We start from the raw sequence: 18235 nt of genomic DNA on the forward strand, positions 1-18235 counted from the left end.
CAGTGGCTAAGGATGACTTAGCCTTGCCTCCAACACATGGCTTTAGCTGTTACTATCACCTCTCTACTGGAAGGAATTTCTCACAGTTGTCTGAATTATGGTGTATGTTAGTTTTGACAGAAGCTATGACGCTACTCAGAAATACATCACTGAAATGTCGTATGCCGGATGGATCAGAAGCTCTTGTGTCAAACGTGGGCGTCTGGGTCAACCACAGTAGTTGCCAGAGGCCTTGCAGAATAACCGAAACGGGGAACTGGCTTTACTACCACGTCTCAGTAGCAGAGAAACAGCATGCAGAGCAGATGGCAGGCACAGGGGCTTCCCTTACAAGTGCCCACGAAAACAAAAACAACAGAAAAGAGGCCATTGCTGTGGATTGTTGACAAGGCCCTTTGGAAACGACAGTGATCTGGGTAACTTCTGGTTGCTAAGCTTTCAAGTTTTAAAAAACCAGTCCCTGTAGAGGTGCAAAAACTGTGAGAAAAAGGTTTCCTGTTCAAGGCACAGACGTTCCTCAGTGGACCGAGAGGTTGCTAGAAAAATGAAGGTGTGCTAGAATGTTGAGTTTCTATTATTGGGAAGATGAGAAACAGCCTGGAAGATGGCCTTAGGGTGGGAAAGTCGTGGATAATCCATAGACATGTGGCGTCGGGTGATGTTTGGGGGCTCGGATAATCCATACATGTGTGGTATGGGGTGGTGCCAGGAGGCTTGGATAATCCATGCGTGTGGTATGGGATGGTGCTGGGGGCTTGGCCAGTGAGGAGCTCTGAAGGCCGGGGTGGAGGGTGAAGGTGAAGGCAAAGGAGACTGCAGGGGTCATCCTGGCAGAGGGCAGGGCTGGCTATAGCAGGAGCGTGCACAGGTTGTGTTGGGCTGAGCCTGGCACTCAGGGAGAGCAGAGGCCGAGTAACTGTGGCCTCTATTTGCAGGTATTCTGGGCATGGCCCTGGGGGCCCAGCCTGGGGCTGCAATGACTTTTTATAGTGTTTGCTGTTATTTTTAACACTTTCTATATAAAATGAACAATTGTGCATTAAAAATGAAGTGATGCTCAAGAAGTTTGGTTCTCAAGAGCAGCAAGGTGAGTGGCAGCAGCAAGGCGCAGAGCTGGTTCCTCGGGGCTAGGGACGTGGACCAGCTGCCCCACCCGAGGCAGCCTTGAGGGGTTCTTTCTGCAGACAGCACTCTCACAGGGCAGGAACTCTCAGGTTCTCTCAGGTTCGGGTCTGAGTCTTTCAACAGCAGCGCCATTTTTACCATGAAAGTTCAACTTTCAATTTCTGCCCTCAAGGGAGGAAATAAAACTGAGGAATAAAACTTTTCATTCATGGATGACCTTTTTTCTCTGAGAAACCTTTAGAAGAATCTTTACTCCTAACAAGAGACTACTTCAATGCAATCACTTAATGTTAGAAAAGTATTCCATATTGCTGAATCTTCATCCACAGATACCTGACACCACCTAAGGTGTACAAATGATCACTCCACTTTCATTATTTAAAGCATAAAGAATGATCCGGAGAGTCTAAGACGTTGTACAAAATAGCTCTGAGATCAATGCCTTTGAGATACCAGTAACCTATGTTAGCTTTAGGAAAATAAAGCAGCTTCACTGCAACCATGTCCAGAGGAAAGGAGATTGTGTTGTGTCTAAGTAACAGTCAAAAAATGAAGGACTTACCACCTGCAAATCACCGTCGAGGTGAGACCTGCCAAGCCTCCAATCAGCAGAGCAGCCAGTGAGATGGAGACCCAAGTCGCCCGAGGGAGCCTCCCGGAGTCTGGGACACAGAAAGAGGCCTGGTTAGAAGAACCTTCCAGGGCCTGGGCAAGCCACGTTGTCCTGCCTGAGTCTGGGCCACACCCTGTCCTGGGCCAGCTGCCTTCACCCCACAGCACGATGTACAGAAGGAGGGAGGGAGGGAAGGAGGGAGGGAGGGAGGGAGGGAGGGAGGGTCATTTATCTGCCCAGAAAAGCCATAGACCGTTAAGTCCAGAGCCGAATGGGACGTGGGGAGAGCCAGCAGGGGACACAAGGCAGAGAAGCTGGCTCGCTCTCTATGGCAGCCTCACTGTGGGCTTGGCATGGACGCTGTCCTGCAGGACAGAAAGTACACCTCGCTGCCCAAACCAGGGAGGACTCTCAGTGCCCTCTGAGTGGACCGCAGGACCCAGGGAGCCCTGTGAGGCCTTTGACCGGGGCAGGAAAGTAGGACAAAGTGGTCTGTAGGGGATGTGGTGTAACACCATGAGGTTTGCCCTTGGCTGCATTTTATTTTTCCCAGACGCCTCCTAGAGGTGAAACTGTGGTCGAGGGAAGGTGGTCTGCACCTTGCAGAGCTGGAGCCCTGGGGGCACAGGGGCACGGGATGGCAGCAGATTTTGGAGCTCATGCTGGGTTTCATCAGCCCATTCCAGAAATAAACCGAACAGGGTCAGCGTGAATCAGACAGAGAAGTGCAGAAGGCCCTGAAGACGGGACAGAGGAGAGAGGCAGCCCGGGAGCCGGCCCCAGAGCATCTGGTGAGGGGCCTGAGGAAGTGCCTCCCACCTGGACCTGTGTCTTCGTCTGAAAAAGCTAGGGACTGAGTAAGGGCTCCTGGGTCCGGCCCTTGGCTTCTATGCTCTCTGCAAGGAGATACCAGCCTGGGGCCAGTGCGGCTTTGAACTCAGACCTCCTTTGACCACAGTTTTATTACTGACTTTTCTGTTTAGGTGCCCATTCGAGGTGGCCAAGGAGAAACCCAAGATGAAATGAAAACTGACTTTTAAATAAGAACTTAAATACTACCAATCAGTGTTTTTTTTAAAACAAACATGGGTCGCCCTGGATAAATATCATCACGTGTGGTTGAAGAAAGGCTCTGGGGCTAAGGGAACGCGTTCAGGCACCAGACGAAGGCAGTGGCTGGGGGAATTGGGTGCTTGGTTTGGTTCTAGTTCTCACACTGGATTTTTTAAAGTCAGTGATGAATGCGTCTGTGGGTGGCGGCAGTTCCCTGTGCCACTTAGCGCCTGGGCATGATTTGCAGGTATGTCTCATTTCCAGCCCGGACACAGGTAGTGTCCATGACTGTCTTCCTAGCATGAGTCTTGGACACTCAGCAAGTATTTGGTGGACACAAGAATGAATGAATAAATCCTAAATGCACATCCTGACTGTTTCTCCAAAACGATCCTGTCCTTTTAGCTTTTGCACCTCATGACTTTTCCTCCTGGGCTCCTCTAACCATCCTCCCGCCTCCAGGATCTCCTTCCTGCCACCTCTCACAGACGCAGGAGAGTCTGCAGGGCAACCTGAGCACACCGGCCTCTTGCTAAAAGTCCGTGGAGAGCAGAGCAGCTTGCTGGCCGTGGGACGCCGCTCCTCCCACATCCGGAAAGAGGCTGGGTTCATGTTCTCACCCCCATGGCTACTACAGGTGGGGGCTCCGCCTGTGCTGCTGGGGCTGGCTGTGCGGGGAAGGCTGAGCCGATCGAGGCCTGGGTGGGGATTCCAGGTAAGCACAGACCAGGTGAGGGCAGTCAGGACAGCGCAGCCATGGAAATTCGTTCTGGAATTGATGTTTGACATTTCTGGGAGGGGGATTCACCCTTCCTGCTGGATTTGGTTCTGAGAAACTTGGGCTAGAGGTTTTCAGGGGCCACCTGTGGAACCTCAAAAATTGGCAAAGCCAAGCATCTGACATCAGAGCCTTGAGTAAGAGGAGGAGCCACGTGCTGGGCCATGGCGAGCATCTGATTGAAGCCCACCTCACACCAGCAAACGGCAGACGCACAGCAGGGACGTAAGCAGCTCCATGTCTACGCGAAAGTGTGAAATGAGCCCGGGCCAAGGAAAGGCCAGATGCCGCACAGCAGAAACTTTTCCTTTATTCTTTGCTCCAAACTTTTCTTTCTTGGCATTTGCAATTTCAAGAACCAGTAACTGCGCCTGGAGCCAGATTTAAGGCTGTGTGTTGCTGGGGGATTCCCGGCTGAGACAGGCCCCGAAGCCCCTGTATGTCCTACGGGGGCATCGCCAAGGTCACAGCTGTTGCCAGAGTGGCTTCCTGACCTCTTCAGTGCCACTCCAGGGAGCCCTGGAGTTCTCTGCTGTGGGCGTGGGTGTGGGTGCCCCCTCTTGTGGGGCTGGGCGAGGGGGGATTCCCTGAGGCTGGGTGAAGGCCTTCCAGGGCCTTTGGAAAGAAAGGGTATCAGGTTTTGGCAGGCCCTGGGCAGACAGAGGGCATCGGGATTTTGGAGCATTCAGGTCAGAATAATGACTGGGATGGTTAATTTTATGTGTCCACTTGACTGGAGCACAGGGGCCCAGATTAGACATTATTCCTGCTGTGTTTTTGAGATAGGTTCTGGAAGGGATCGGTACTGGAATCTGTGGTCTGAGAAAAGCAGACGGCTCTCCCCAACATGGGTGGGCCCTGTCCTATCCTTTCAGGGACCCAGTAGAGCAGGAAGTGGAGGGAAAAGGACTTCACTTCTCTTTTCCTGACTTGCTGCTTGAGCTGGGACATCTCATGGCAGCTTCGTCTGCCCTCAGACTGGAACTACTCCGCCAGCAACGCTGGGGCTCCAGTTTGCAGACAGCAGATCTGGGACTCCTCAGCCTCTCTAATTCCATGACCAGTTCTGCAGGATAGAGATGCTGTCACGTATCTATACATAGAGCTAGATGCACATCTAAAACTGCGTCTGTGTATGGGTGTCTGCCGCTGTAATTACATCTATACCAAATCTATATTGTGTCTATATCCAAACTTTTTTGTTGTTGTTGTTGTTGAGATGGAGTCTCGCTCTGTCGTCCAGGCTGGAGTGCTGTGGCCAGATCTCAGCTCACTGCAAGCTCCACCTCCCGGGTTCCCGCCATTCTCCTGCCTCAGCCTCCCGAGTAGCTGGGACTACAGGCGCCCGCCACCTCGCCCGGCTAGTTTTTTGTATTTTTTAGTAGAGACGGGGTTTCACCGTGTTAGCCAGGATGGTCTCGATCTCCTGACCTCGTGATCCGCCCGCCTCGGCCTCCCAAAGTGCTGGGATTACAGGCTTGAGCCACCGCGCCCGGCCCTATATCCAAACTTATATAGGGATAGCTACACCTGAATCTATTCTATACCTATGTGTAAATTTATATTTTTATATCTGCATCTGTACCTAAGTCTAAAACTATATCTATATCCATAATCAATATCTATATCCAAATCTAAATTGGTATAACTATATCCATGTCTACATTTTTGTTATCTATATGTATGTCTAATTTATGTCAATCTATGCATGTATGTATATCTCAATCGATATCCATATATATTTAAATCGATATCTATATCTAAATCTATACAACTACATCTACAAACTATGTCTCTGGATGTCTGTGTCTAATCTAGAACGATCTCTGTACACACATCTGCACACTGTGTCTCTGTGGACGTCTGTGTCTAATCTAGAACGATTTCTGTACACACATCTACAAACTGTGTCTCTGGATGTGTCTAATCTAGAACGATTTCTGTACACACATCTGCAAACTGTGTCTCTGGATGTGTCTAATCTAGAACGATTTCTGTACACACATCTACAAACTGTGTCTCTGTGGATGTGTCTAATCTAGAACGATTTCTGTACACACATCTGCACACTGTGTCTCTGTGGATGTCTGTGTCTAATCTAGAACGATTTCTGTACACACATCTGCACACTGTGTCTCTGTGGATGTGTCTAATCTAGAACGATTTCTGTACACACATCTGCAAACTGTGTCTCTGGATGTGTCTAATCTAGAACGATTTCTGTACACACATCTACAAACTGTCTCTGTGGACGTCTGTGTCTAATCTAGAACGATTTCTGTACACACATCTGCACACTGTGTCTCTGAGGATGTCTGTGTCTAATCTAGAACGATTTCTGTACACACATCTGCACACTGTGTCTCTGTGGATGTGTCTAGAACGATTTCTGTACACACATCTACAAACTGTGTCTCTGTGGACGTCTGTGTCTAATCTAGAACGATTTCTGTACACACATCTGCACACTGTGTCTCTGTGGATGTCTCTAATCTAGAACAATTTCTGTACACACATCTGCACACTGTGTCTCTGGATGTGTCTAATCTAGAACGATTTCTGTACACACATCTGCACACTGTGTCTCTGTGGATGTGTCTAATCTAGAACGATTTCTGTACACACATCTGCAAACTGTGTCTCTGGATGTGTCTAATCTAGAACGATTTCTGTACACACATCTGCAAACTGTGTCTCTGGATGTGTCTAATCTAGAACGATTTCTGTACACACATCTGCAAACTGTGTCTCTGGATGTGTCTAATCTAGAACGATTTCTGTACACACATCTGCAAACTGTGTCTCTGGATGTGTCTAATCTAGAACGATCTCTGTACACACATCTACAAACTGTGTCTCTGTGGATGTCTCTAATCTAGAACGATTTCTGTACACACATCTGCAAACTGTGCCTCTGTGGACGTCTGTGTCTAATCTAGAACGATTTCTGTACACACATCTGCACACTGTGTCTCTGTGGATGTCTCTAATCTAGAACGATTTCTGTACACACATCTGCACACTGTGTCTCTGTGGATGTCTGTGTCTAATCTAGAACGATTTCTGTACACACATCTGCACACTGTGTCTCTGGATGTGTCTAATCTAGAACGATTTCTGTACACACATCTGCACACTGTGTCTCTGTGGATGTGTCTAATCTAGAACGATTTCTGTACACACATCTGCACACTGTGTCTCTGTGGATGTCTGTGTCTAATCTAGAACGATTTCTGTACACACATCTGCACACTGTGTCTCTGTGGATGTCTGTGTCTAATCTAGAACGATTTCTGTACACACATCTGCACACTGTGTCTCTGTGGATGTCTGTGTCTAATCTAGAACGATTTCTGTACACACATCTGCAAACTGTGTCTCTGTGGATGTCTGTGTCTAATCTAGAACGATTTCTGTACACACATCTGCAAACTGTGTCTCTGGATGTGTCTAATCTAGAACGATTTCTGTACACACATCTACAAACTGTGTCTCTGTGGATGTCTGTGTCTAATCTAGAACGATTTCTGTACACACATCTGCAAACTGTGTCTCTGTGGATGTCTGTGTCTAATCTAGAACGATTTCTGTACACACATCTGCACACTGTGTCTCTGTGGATGTCTCTAATCTAGAACGATTTCTGTACACACATCTGCAAACTGTGTCTCTGTGGATGTGTCTAATCTAGAACGATTTCTGTACACATATCTACAAACTGTGTCTCTGTGGACGTGTCTAATCTAGAACGATTTCTGTACACACATCTACAAACTGTGTCTCTGTGGACGTCTGTGTCTAATCTAGAACGATTTCTGTACACACATCTGCACACTGTGTCTCTGTGGATGTCTCTAATCTAGAACGATTTCTGTACACACATCTGCACACTGTGTCTCTGTGGATGTGTCTAATCTAGAACGATTTCTGTACACACATCTGCAAACTGTGTCTCTGTGGATGTCTGTGTCTAATCTAGAACGATTTCTGTACACACATCTGCACACTGTGTCTCTGTGGATGTCTCTAATCTAGAACGATTTCTGTACACACATCTGCACACTGTGTCTCTGTGGATGTGTCTAATCTAGAACGATTTCTGTACACATATCTGCACACTGTGTCTCTGGATGTGACTAATCTAGAACGATTTCTGTACACACATCTGCACACTGTGTCTCTGTGGACGTCTGTGTCTAATCTAGAACGATTTCTGTACACACATCTGCACACTGTGTCTCTGTGGATGTGTCTAATCTAGAACGATTTCTGTACACACATCTGCACACTGTGTCTCTGTGGATGTGTCTAATCTAGAACGATTTCTGTACACACATCTGCACACTGTGTCTCTGTGGATGTGTCTAATCTAGAACGATTTCTGTACACACATCTGCAAACTGTGTCTCTGGATGTGTCTAATCTAAAATGATTTCTGTACACACATCTGCACACTGTGTCTCTGTGGATGTGTCTAATCTAGAACGTTTTCTGTACACACATCTGCACACTGTGTCTCTGTGGATGTCTGTGTCGAATCTAGAACGATTTCTGTACACACATCTACAAACTGTGTCTCTGTGGATGTCTGTGTCTAATCTAGAACGATTTCTGTACACACATCTACAAACTGTGTCTCTGTGGATGTGTCTAATCTAGAACGATCTCTGTACACACATCTGCAAACTGTGTCTCTGTGGATGTCTCTGTCTAATCTAGAACGATTTCTGTACACACATCTGCAAACTGTGTCTCTGGATGTGTCTAATCTAGAACGATTTCTGTACACACATCTACAAACTGTGTCTCTGTGGATGTCTGTGTCTAATCTAGAACGATTTCTGTACACACATCTGCAAACTGTGTCTCTGGATGTGTCTAATCTAGAACGATTTCTGTACACACATCTGCAAACTGTGTCTCTGTGGATGTCTGTGTCTAATCTAGAACGATTTCTGTACACACATCTGCACACTGTGTCTCTGTGGATGTCTCTAATCTAGAATGATTTCTGTACACACATCTGCAAACTGTGTCTCTGTGGATGTGTCTAATCTAGAACGATTTCTGTACACACATCTACAAACTGTGTCTCTGTGGACGTCTGTGTCTAATCTAGAACGATTTCTGTACACACATCTGCACACTGTGTCTCTGTGGATGTCTCTAATCTAGAACGATTTCTGTACACACATCTGCAAACTGTGTCTCTGTGGATGTCTCTAATCTAGAACGATTTCTGTACACACATCTGCAAACTGTGTCTCTGTGGATGTGTCTAATCTAGAACGATTTCTGTACACATATCTACAAACTGTGTCTCTGTGGACGTGTCTAATCTAGAACGATTTCTGTACACACATCTACAAACTGTGTCTCTGTGGACGTCTGTGTCTAATCTAGAACGATTTCTGTACACACATCTGCACACTGTGTCTCTGTGGATGTCTCTAATCTAGAACGATTTCTGTACACACATCTGCACACTGTGTCTCTGTGGATGTGTCTAATCTAGAACGATTTCTGTACACACATCTGCAAACTGTGTCTCTGTGGACGTCTGTGTCTAATCTAGAACGATTTCTGTACACACATCTGCACACTGTGTCTCTGTGGATGTGTCTAATCTAGAATGATTTCTGTACACACAATCTGCAAACTCTGTCTCTGGATGTGTCTAATCTAGAACGATTTCTGTACACACATCTACAAACTGTGTCTCTGTGGATGTCTGTGTCTAATCTAGAACGATTTCTGTACACACATCTGCACACTGTGTCTCTGTGGATGTCTCTAATCTAGAACGATTTCTGTACACACATCTGCACACTGTGTCTCTGTGGATGTGTCTAATCTAGAACGATTTCTGTACACACATCTACAAACTGTGTCTCTGTGGACGTCTGTGTCTAATCTAGAACGATTTCTGTACACACATCTACAAACTGTGTCTCTGTGGATGTGTCTAATCTAGAACGATTTCTGTACACACATCTGCAAACTGTGTCTCTGTGGATGTGTCTAATCTAGAACGATCTCTGTACACACATCTACAAACTGTGTCTCTGTGGATGTCTCTGTCTAATCTAGAACGATCTCTGTACACACATCTGCAAACTGTGTCTCTGTGGATGTGTCTAATCTAGAACGATTTCTGTACACACATCTACAAACTGTGTGTCTGTGGACGTCTGTGTCTAATCTAGAACGATCTCTGTACACACATCTGCAAACTGTGTCTCTGTGGATGTGTCTAATCTAGAACGATTTCTGTACACACATCTGCAAACTGTGTCTCTGTGGATGTGTCTAATCTAGAACGATTTCTGTACACACATCTACAAACTGTGTGTCTGTGGACGTCTGTGTCTAATCTAGAACGATTTCTGTACACACATCTGCAAACTGTGTCTCTGTGGACGTCTGTGTCTAATCTAGAACGATTTCTGTACACACATCTACAAACTGTGTCTCTGGATGTCTGTGTCTAATCTAGAACGATTTCTGTACACACATCTACAAACTGTGTCTCTGTGGATGTCTGTGTCTAATCTAGAACGATCTCTGTACACACATCTGCATCTCTGATTGCTCCTGTTCCTCTGGGGAGTCCATCTAATATGACAACCAGCACACGGGCTGGCCGGGGCTGGAGCTCTCGTGGGCCAGCGGAATGTGAGCTCCTCTCACAGCTACGCTTCATCTTCCCAGGCCTCGGCGTCCGTGTCTGTAAGTCACCGTGAAGACAGAAGCAGCAGCCATGGCACCTGTGTATTAATCTCTCAGACACGGGCTCTGGTGCCCACCTTCTCTGGAACCTCTGGCCTCCAGCCAGGGCTCATATGAGGGGCTGTAAACATGGCTCAGCTGTTGCTCCTGGTTCACTCTGAGCCCTCAGCACCTGAGTGCATGTCCACCCAGCCGGGGCCTCTGCTTCTCTCCTGGTGTCCACCCTTCCTCATGGAAGCAGGCTCGGGATTCAAGCTGTCATTCTGAAAGCTGAGGGACAGCCACGTCCATCAACCTTTTGGGGTGTTCTGTCCAGCAGTGACAGAGCTGGTGCATCCAGGGATGGTGCTGGGTCCTGCTGGCCTGCGCTGTCTGTACGGAGAAGGCACTGATGGCTGCTTGCGTGGGAGCAGGGCCCTTTCAACAGGGACATATGTGGCCTCCGTGGAACAACAGTTAGGCTTGTGCATCAGGGATGCAGAAAGGTCATGCCCAGCATCCTAATTTTCCGCGGACGATTTTGCAGGGGCAGCAGTGTCATTACAAGGGTGCTGCTGGTGGGGGAAGCTTGCATCCCCAGCTGTTCACCTCCCAGCTCCTGAGATGCCCTGGGGGCACTTTCCCTCCCTCAGTCTCTTCCTTAGAAAGAGAAGGTCACTGTCCACCATCGCTCCCCATCAGGCTCCACCGGCGGCCCGGCCCAGTGCCTCCAGAGGGCCTGGGTCCTGCCAGGGAGGCCAGGGAGGCACAGGGCAGCTGTTGGAGAGGAGACTCCTGGAGGCAGCCAGCTGCTTGAGGGGCTGCAGGGCTCAGCAGGAAGACAAGTGTTCTGCGGTAGACCCTGACTTCACATTCGGCAGCCAGGAGCCCAGCAGGGGCAGAGCGGGGCAGGGACAGCACCATGCAATCATCACATCCACCGCACAGAACCAGAAGGCAGTGCGGAGCTCAGAGCTGCCCTGAGCACGGGCACTGCATGGGCGCTGGTCCGGGCTGGGCTCAGGGGTTCTCTCGGACGCCCTTGATGGGGGCAAGACCTGGAGAGGCAGATGGATGGCGTCCAGGCAGGGGGATTCCTTAGCAAAGAGGTAGCACTGGGAGGGAACGTCTCAACTCCAGAGACACATTTGACTTCAAGGTTTATAGAAAAGAGTCCTTAAGATGTAGGAAACAGATAAATATATGTTGTAATTGTTCTCAGGAAAAAAACTAAAATGAGACATTTGAAGCAAAATGTTGGAAATTAGCTTATGCTCCTGTGTATGAACTTCTTCTAAGGTTTTATTCTGAAGATTAAAAGATGGCACCGTGTGCCATGTGCTGTCGTGGGCTGAACTGGATCTCCCAGATTCTCATGCTGAAGCCCCAATGCCCCTGGCCTCAGAATGTGGCTGATTTGGGGATGGAGCATTTGAGGGGGTAATTGCAGCGACATGGGGATGTCACTATGAGCCATGGCCCAAGGCAGCCAGGTGGCGAAGCTGCCACGTTCACAGAGAGGAGCTCAGCTGCTTTCCACATTATTATTATAAACCCACGAAAGCCGATTCAGAACCCTGCTCAGGTGAAGCTGGTGGGACATATCCTTATGTCATATCATATCCTTATGATATGAGGCCTCAGACACACAGAGGGACCGCCCTGGGAGGACATGGGGAGAAGTGGTGTGGCAGCCAAGGGGCGAGTCCTCAGGGGAAGCCAGCCCTGCTCTCACCTTGATCTTGGATTCCAGCCTCCAGGACTCGCTGAGAGATAAATCTCTTGTTCAAGTGCCCAGTCTGCAGGGCTTTGCTACGGCACCCCCAGTCTGCAGGGCTTTGCCACGGCACCCCCAGTCTGCAGGGCTTTGCCATGGCACCCCCAGTCTGCAGGGCTTTGCTATGGCACCCCCAGGAAATCAATACAGTTCCCTTAATTGCAACGTTAGGAACAAAACACAACAAAAGCAGAGCTCCCTCCATAATTATATTGACACCGAAATCTATGTGTGTTTCTACATCTAAACATATATAGGGATACCTATACCTAAATCTAAATCTATTCTTTTATACCTATAGGTGAATTTATATCTATATATCTGCATCTGTACCTATATCTACAATTGTCTATATCCATAATCAATATCTATATGCACACCTGTATCTAAATCTAAGTCTGTAAGTCACCGTGGAGACAGAAGAAGCCCTGAGCACCTGCATATTAATCTCTCAGACCTGGGCCCTGGTGCACAAAATGGTCTTAGGCTCATGTGCTGCTGGCCCCAGTCATGGTGCAGGTGTTCAAAGGGGGCCCAGGAGGACGAGAGGTGGTGTGCAAGTTCTCTTAGGCACGACTTCATCTCTGGGTGCTCTCCGGGAAGAGGAAGAGAGATAGTGGGTGAGCCCTCTTAGGCACAAATTCATCTCTGTGCTCTCCCAGGGCTGTTCCTGACTTCCACTGGGCCTCCTTTCTCCATCCTTCTGTGGGTGAGTCCAGAAGAAAACACTGGGAGGACGGAGGGCGGTGGCTTCAGCTGGAGGACAGCAGTAGAAGTGTTTTCTGGGGCCCCACGGAGCCATCTGACGGAGTGAGATATTACCAAGAATACAGCAAGTGCTTCTGGGCTGCAGTGCAGCAAAACTGCAATCGTGATGTAAATGTCCCACCGGCTTCACCTGAGCAGGGTTCTGAATCGGCTTTCGTGGGTTTATAATAACAATGCGGAAAGCAGCTGAGCTCCTCTCTGTGAACGTGGCAGCTTCGCCACCTGGCTACCTTTGCAATTCACATCTGAACCGTTGATTTAAACATTTTATTTAAAAACCTGAATGCAAGAGCTGCTGTTTCTAGTTTTCCATGACTGAGAGTGGTCTGGTTTGAAATGAAGAGAAGATATGATTTCATATGGAGAAAAAACATGAATAAAACCAGAGGCTGATAAAACAATGAGTATAAGGGGGGAATGCTGTGCAGAGAGAGGACGTCTGAAACAAGAGGGTGGGGTGTGCCTGACACAGGAGGGGGATGTGCCTGACACAGGAGGGGGATGTGCCTGACACAGGAGGGGGGTGTGCTTGACACAGGAAGGGAGGACACGCCTGTCAGGCGGATGTAGCTTCAGAGCACCAGAAGGAGCATCCTCGGCCTCTGAAGGCCCCACGCAGCTGTGTTCTGGCCATCTTTTTTCAGACTCACTCGCTTCTTGACTGGCCTTAACCTTGGCCCTTGTGTCCTTCGCCTGAGGAGCTGAGTTTCAGCAAGAATCCTATTATTCCAGCTTATCAGAATCCCCTTAATGAAGTTGAGTCATGAAGCGTTTTGCACTGACGTCTTTCTGTCCTGGCTGGACGTCCCAGCTGCCTTTGCTGCATTTGGGCCTTGCACTTGGTTCTTTCTGGAGACCTCACTCCCCTATGACAGTAGCTCAAAGGAATTCTGTCTGTAACGCGAGTCTGGTGAATAATTATCTTTCTATAAGAGTTGGAAGTCAACTATTAACACAAATTCCTGGCCAGCTACAGAGTGGCTGTGTGAGTGGCAGCATCTCGCCCTCTTATCACTAGTGTCCTTTTGTATAAAATGAAGATTAAAGATAATGCTTACTTAAGAGCCACAATTTTCAGGGGAGTAAATTCGTCCAAAGTTTGGGCATATCTGGCGCCTGACTTGGAGGCAGCGGTGGGGAAGACACTGTCCCTGATCTGAGGGCAGAGCTGGGGGACTGGGCAAGGCCATCCGAGGTGGATGTTGAGCACCCAGGCCCCATGCAGGGCGGGGACATCCAGAGGTGGGGGTGGGCGACAGGCAGGCAGCTGTGCTGCTGGCCCTGGTCAGGGTGCAGTCGGGTGCGTTTGGAGGGGGCCCAGGAGGAGGAGAGGTGATGGATGGGTCTGTATTGAACGCTGCCTGTTTCATAAGTTTTGTGTCTTGGGGGTGATCTAGGTTGGGTATGCACCTGTGGACCTTGTCTGGAAATGGGTTCTGGCTGCCGCCCCCAGCCTCAGCGTGCACCGAGGGTCTCTGCACAGACAGCAGATATGAAATGCATCCTCTGCCCCCAGCACAGCGCGGACGCCCCTCGGGCACCTGGGCTTGGTGTCTTATTCATCTCTGCCCTTCCCAATCAAGATGGTGATTGACAGTTGCCTAACTTGAACACACTTTTCTTCATTTTACAAAAACTTGCAAGTAGATGGACAGAGAGGGAGGGGGGCAGACTCACCTACGCAGGTTCTCCCATCGCCTCCTAACTCGTAGGGGTCCGCGCAGAGGCACTGGAAGCCGCCCTTGGTGTTTCTGCACCTCGCAGAGGCGTGGCAGGGTGGGTGGGCACCGTCTGCACACTCGTTCACATCTGCCAGACACACAAGGCCACACACGTGAGAGGAAGCAGCCACACCCCCTTCTCTCCCGTGTGACCCCCGTTCTGGGAGATGCTTCTGTCTGGGGAGGTCAGCCCTTTGCCTGACACCCCACCCGGTCTAGGGGGAACCAGGCACCACCTCTGCTGTTGTGTGGCCGCCCCCTGCTCCCTGCACATCTGAAAAGGTGATGAGGAGAAGACGGACACACGCTGGCCGTGGGCTCTGAGCCTGCAGGGAGTCCACACACTGGGGTTCACTCAGGCCCAAGTCACAGGAGCCTTCCTGGAGGAAATTAGGGTCTGCCTGGGATAGGGGAATGTGGAATTTGGCCAAGTGCAGGACACAGGGGCAGGAAGGGGCCAGGGGGAGGGTAGGGCAGGGTCCGCTTCACCCAAGCAGAGACTCCCAGCTGGCCCAGATGCTCCAGGTCCTCTGAGAGCAAGGACTGGGGCCACCTGCCACCGCCAGTGAGGATGGTGCGTCCCCTCCTGCTCTCCCTGCACGCGAATCCTACATCTAGTACATCATCCCCTAGGCTTCTATTTCCAGATAACCTGCTGTACATTTTGTTCAAATAATGTTCCTTTTCTGGCCAATTTTAGAAAACAAGCAGCAGCGTGTCACAGGTCTGCTCCACACGCCCAGTGTGTGTTCTCTGAATGGCACAGGTGCTGTCAGTGCTGGGACACGTGCTCTTCCAGGAGCTGCTCTGTCTGGAGGGAACAGAGCTGGCCTGGGTGCAGTCTCTGCTGAGGGCCAGGCTGGGGGCAGCAACCTGTCTGCGCTCCTGGGGTCCTGGTGCCGACGACACCCCCAGACAGAGCAAAGGTACTGGGAGGGGTGGAGGGACTCTCCCCAATCTCACCGCTGAGTGGAAGAGCCGGGGTCCACATAGGCCACAGGGACTTGGCCCCCGACTCGGCCACCCCAGGACGAGGAAAATGTGCGAACCTGGGCAGCACTCAGGCGACCCAGTGCCGGAGACCTGCAAGGCCTTGAAGGTCAGCTGGGGTGGCCTACTGCCCTCCTGCTCCCCAGGGTGAGGGGCTGCACTGGGTGGGACTGCCCATTCCTAACTCAGGGCTCTGGGGTCGGGGGGAGCCTTGGTGCCAGCTGGTTTTCTCAGTTACAGAATGGGTATCATTATGTCTGTTGTGAAAAACAGGCCTGGAATCAAAGATGGTGCTTATGACAACTAGCAGGGTGTTGGGGATATCTCAGGCTTTCTAAAGAGGACAGTCTTTAATAATGACATTATTGATAATGACAACCACTCTATAAGAGTATAAGAAGCCGGGTGCAGTGGCTCACGCCTCTAATCCCAACACTTTGGGAGGCTGAGGTGGGGGGTCACCTGAGGTCAGGAGTTTGAGACCAGCCTGGCCAACATGGTGAAATCCCGTCTCTACTAAAAATACAAAAATTAGCCAGGTACGGTGGTGGCTACCTGTAATCCCAGCTACTCAGGAGGCCGAGGCAGGAGAATCACTTGAGCCCAGGAAGCAGAGGTTGTAGTGAGCAGAGATTGCACCACTGCACTCCCGCCTGGGCAACAGAGTGAGACTCCGTCTCAAAAAAATAAAAAGTATAAGACAAGGGTAAAGAAATTTCAAGGGATTGGAGCTATTGACTATCAGCCACTGTTAATTGTCTGTATCTTGCAGCAGCTATTAAAGTTTTATGTATAGGTAACCATGTCAAGGCTGTTAAACATAGAAGGTCTTTCCTGGCTAAAGCTGCCGCTGGAACCAGCCCCTCCTGCATCCTGCTATGCAGAGCTGTGAAGCGCCGGAGCTGTGCGAAGGCATCTGCCGCTGGAACCAGCCCCTCCTGCATCCCGCTATGCAGAGCTGTGCGAAGGCATCTGCCGCTGGAACCAGCCCCTCCTGCATCCCGCTATGCAGAGCTGCGCGAAGGCATCTGCCGCTGGAACCAGCCCCTCCTGCATCCCACTATGCAGAGCTGTGCGAAGGCATCTGCCCCTGGAACCAGCCCCTCCTGCATCCCGCTATGCAGAGCTGTGAAGCGCCGGAGCTGTGCGAAGGCATCTGCAGCCACCCCTGGGGTAGGGGAGTGTTTCTATCATGATCGCGTGAGAAATCGAGGTCCTCACCCATGGATGCTGCAAGCCCATTTTCTCTTCTTCACCCCCGGGGTGTGCCATGGGGCCCTCAGAGTGGGAACGGCAGCCGCCAACACATCCCTACCTCCCTCTCGGGGAGTTCCCTTGGAGCAGCTTCCGCCCCTCTCCTCACCCGCTCCCTGCAGCTCAGACTTATCCTAGGTATGAGTTCACTGCGGCTGCTGGGAAAAATCATCACAAACTGGATGACTCCAAGCAACAGAAATGCATCCTCCAACAGTTCTGGAGGTCACAGGTCTGAAATCAGGGTGTCGGCCGGGCGGTGCTCCTTCAGAAGGCTCTCGGGGGAGGAGGTCCTTCCTGCATGCTCTGGCTCCTGGTGGGTCCTGGGGGGCCCATGCCTGGCAGATGCTTTGTTTCCATCCTGGGTCTTCACATGTTCCCATCTCTCTGTGTCTTGTCTCCTCTTCCTACGAGGACACTGCACATTGGATCGGGACGTACCCGACAGCCTCATTTTAACTTGATGGCACCTGCAAAGGCCTTGCCTCTTCTTCAGGCCACATGCAGAGGTACACGGGGCTAGAACTTGAGCATAGCTTTTGGGGGGCACAGTTTGGCCCACAATGCTCCACCCAGGGTCAGTTTATTCTAAGCAGAAGCCTGAGTCAGGGGCCAGTGCCATGCAGGTCTCCTTCCCGAGGATGGACAGGAAGGAGGGGGACAAATCGGCCCTGTCTGAAGAGCAGCACTCTCCCCAGCAGAGGAGGAAACCAGCCTCAGCCGCAGTGTCCCCAGATACCAGGGCAACCTGCACAGAGGCCGAGACTGTGCTCTCTGGCTGCTTCACCTTGAGTTTCAAGAAGAGTGGCCGTGGCGTCCACAGTCTCCATGCACAGTGAGTGCAGATGTGCACGGATGTTTCCATTTCTCTAAGCAAATTAGTATTGGTTGTGAACCATATTTTCCGTAATACGCACAAAGCATTTATGTATATTCGTTTACTGTATAACCTCCTGACAATAACTGATGTAAAAAGCCACTGATTCATAGCTTTTTATCTATTTGAAATCTGTAGCATCAAGGCACTCAGAGGAGACTCACTGCAATGCATTTGCCAGTTTTTTTGTTTTTTGTTTTTTTTGAGACGGAGTCTCACTCTGTTGCCCAGGCTGGAGTGCAGTGGTGCAATCTCGGCTCACTGAAACCTCCGCCTCCTGGGTCCAAGCAATTCTCTTGCCTCAGCCTCCTGGGTGGCTGGGATTACAGACACCCACCACCATGACTGGCTAATTTTTCTTTTTTGTGTTTTTAGTAGAGGTGGGGTTTCACCATCTTGGCTAGGCTGGTGTTGAACTCCTGACTTCATGATCCATCTGCCTCGGTCTCCCAAAGTGCTAGGATTACAGGCGTGAGCCACCACGCCCAGCCTTAATATCAAGTTTTTATGTGGATGAGTTTTAGTGAATAAGTAGAATTTGAATAGAGAAGAGAGCAGCAAATACTATTTG

At 49.9% G+C, this 18235-nt stretch overlaps 1 protein-coding gene across 6 annotated transcripts in view; it reads right to left on the reverse strand.

Moving 5' to 3' along the window:
* TPO (thyroid peroxidase) overlaps positions 1-18235 on the reverse strand; it is a 111922-nt gene that overhangs the window by 14236 nt on the left and 79451 nt on the right. For 5 of the 6 annotated variants that reach the window (XM_050753202.1, XM_050753198.1, XM_050753201.1 and 2 more), the window contains 2 exons: positions 14500-14631; positions 1688-1787 (listed from right to left, as the gene is read on the reverse strand). In XM_050753202.1, coding sequence (XP_050609159.1) covers positions 1688-1787; positions 14500-14631 — 232 coding nt within the window. The remainder of the gene's footprint in view (positions 1-1687; positions 1788-14499; positions 14632-18235) is intronic. The other variant, XM_050753200.1, reaches the window with a different exon arrangement.

The sequence above is a fragment of the Macaca thibetana genome, chromosome 13 (genome assembly GCF_024542745.1).
Source record: "Macaca thibetana thibetana isolate TM-01 chromosome 13, ASM2454274v1, whole genome shotgun sequence".
Lineage (NCBI taxonomy): Eukaryota > Metazoa > Chordata > Mammalia > Primates > Cercopithecidae > Macaca > Macaca thibetana.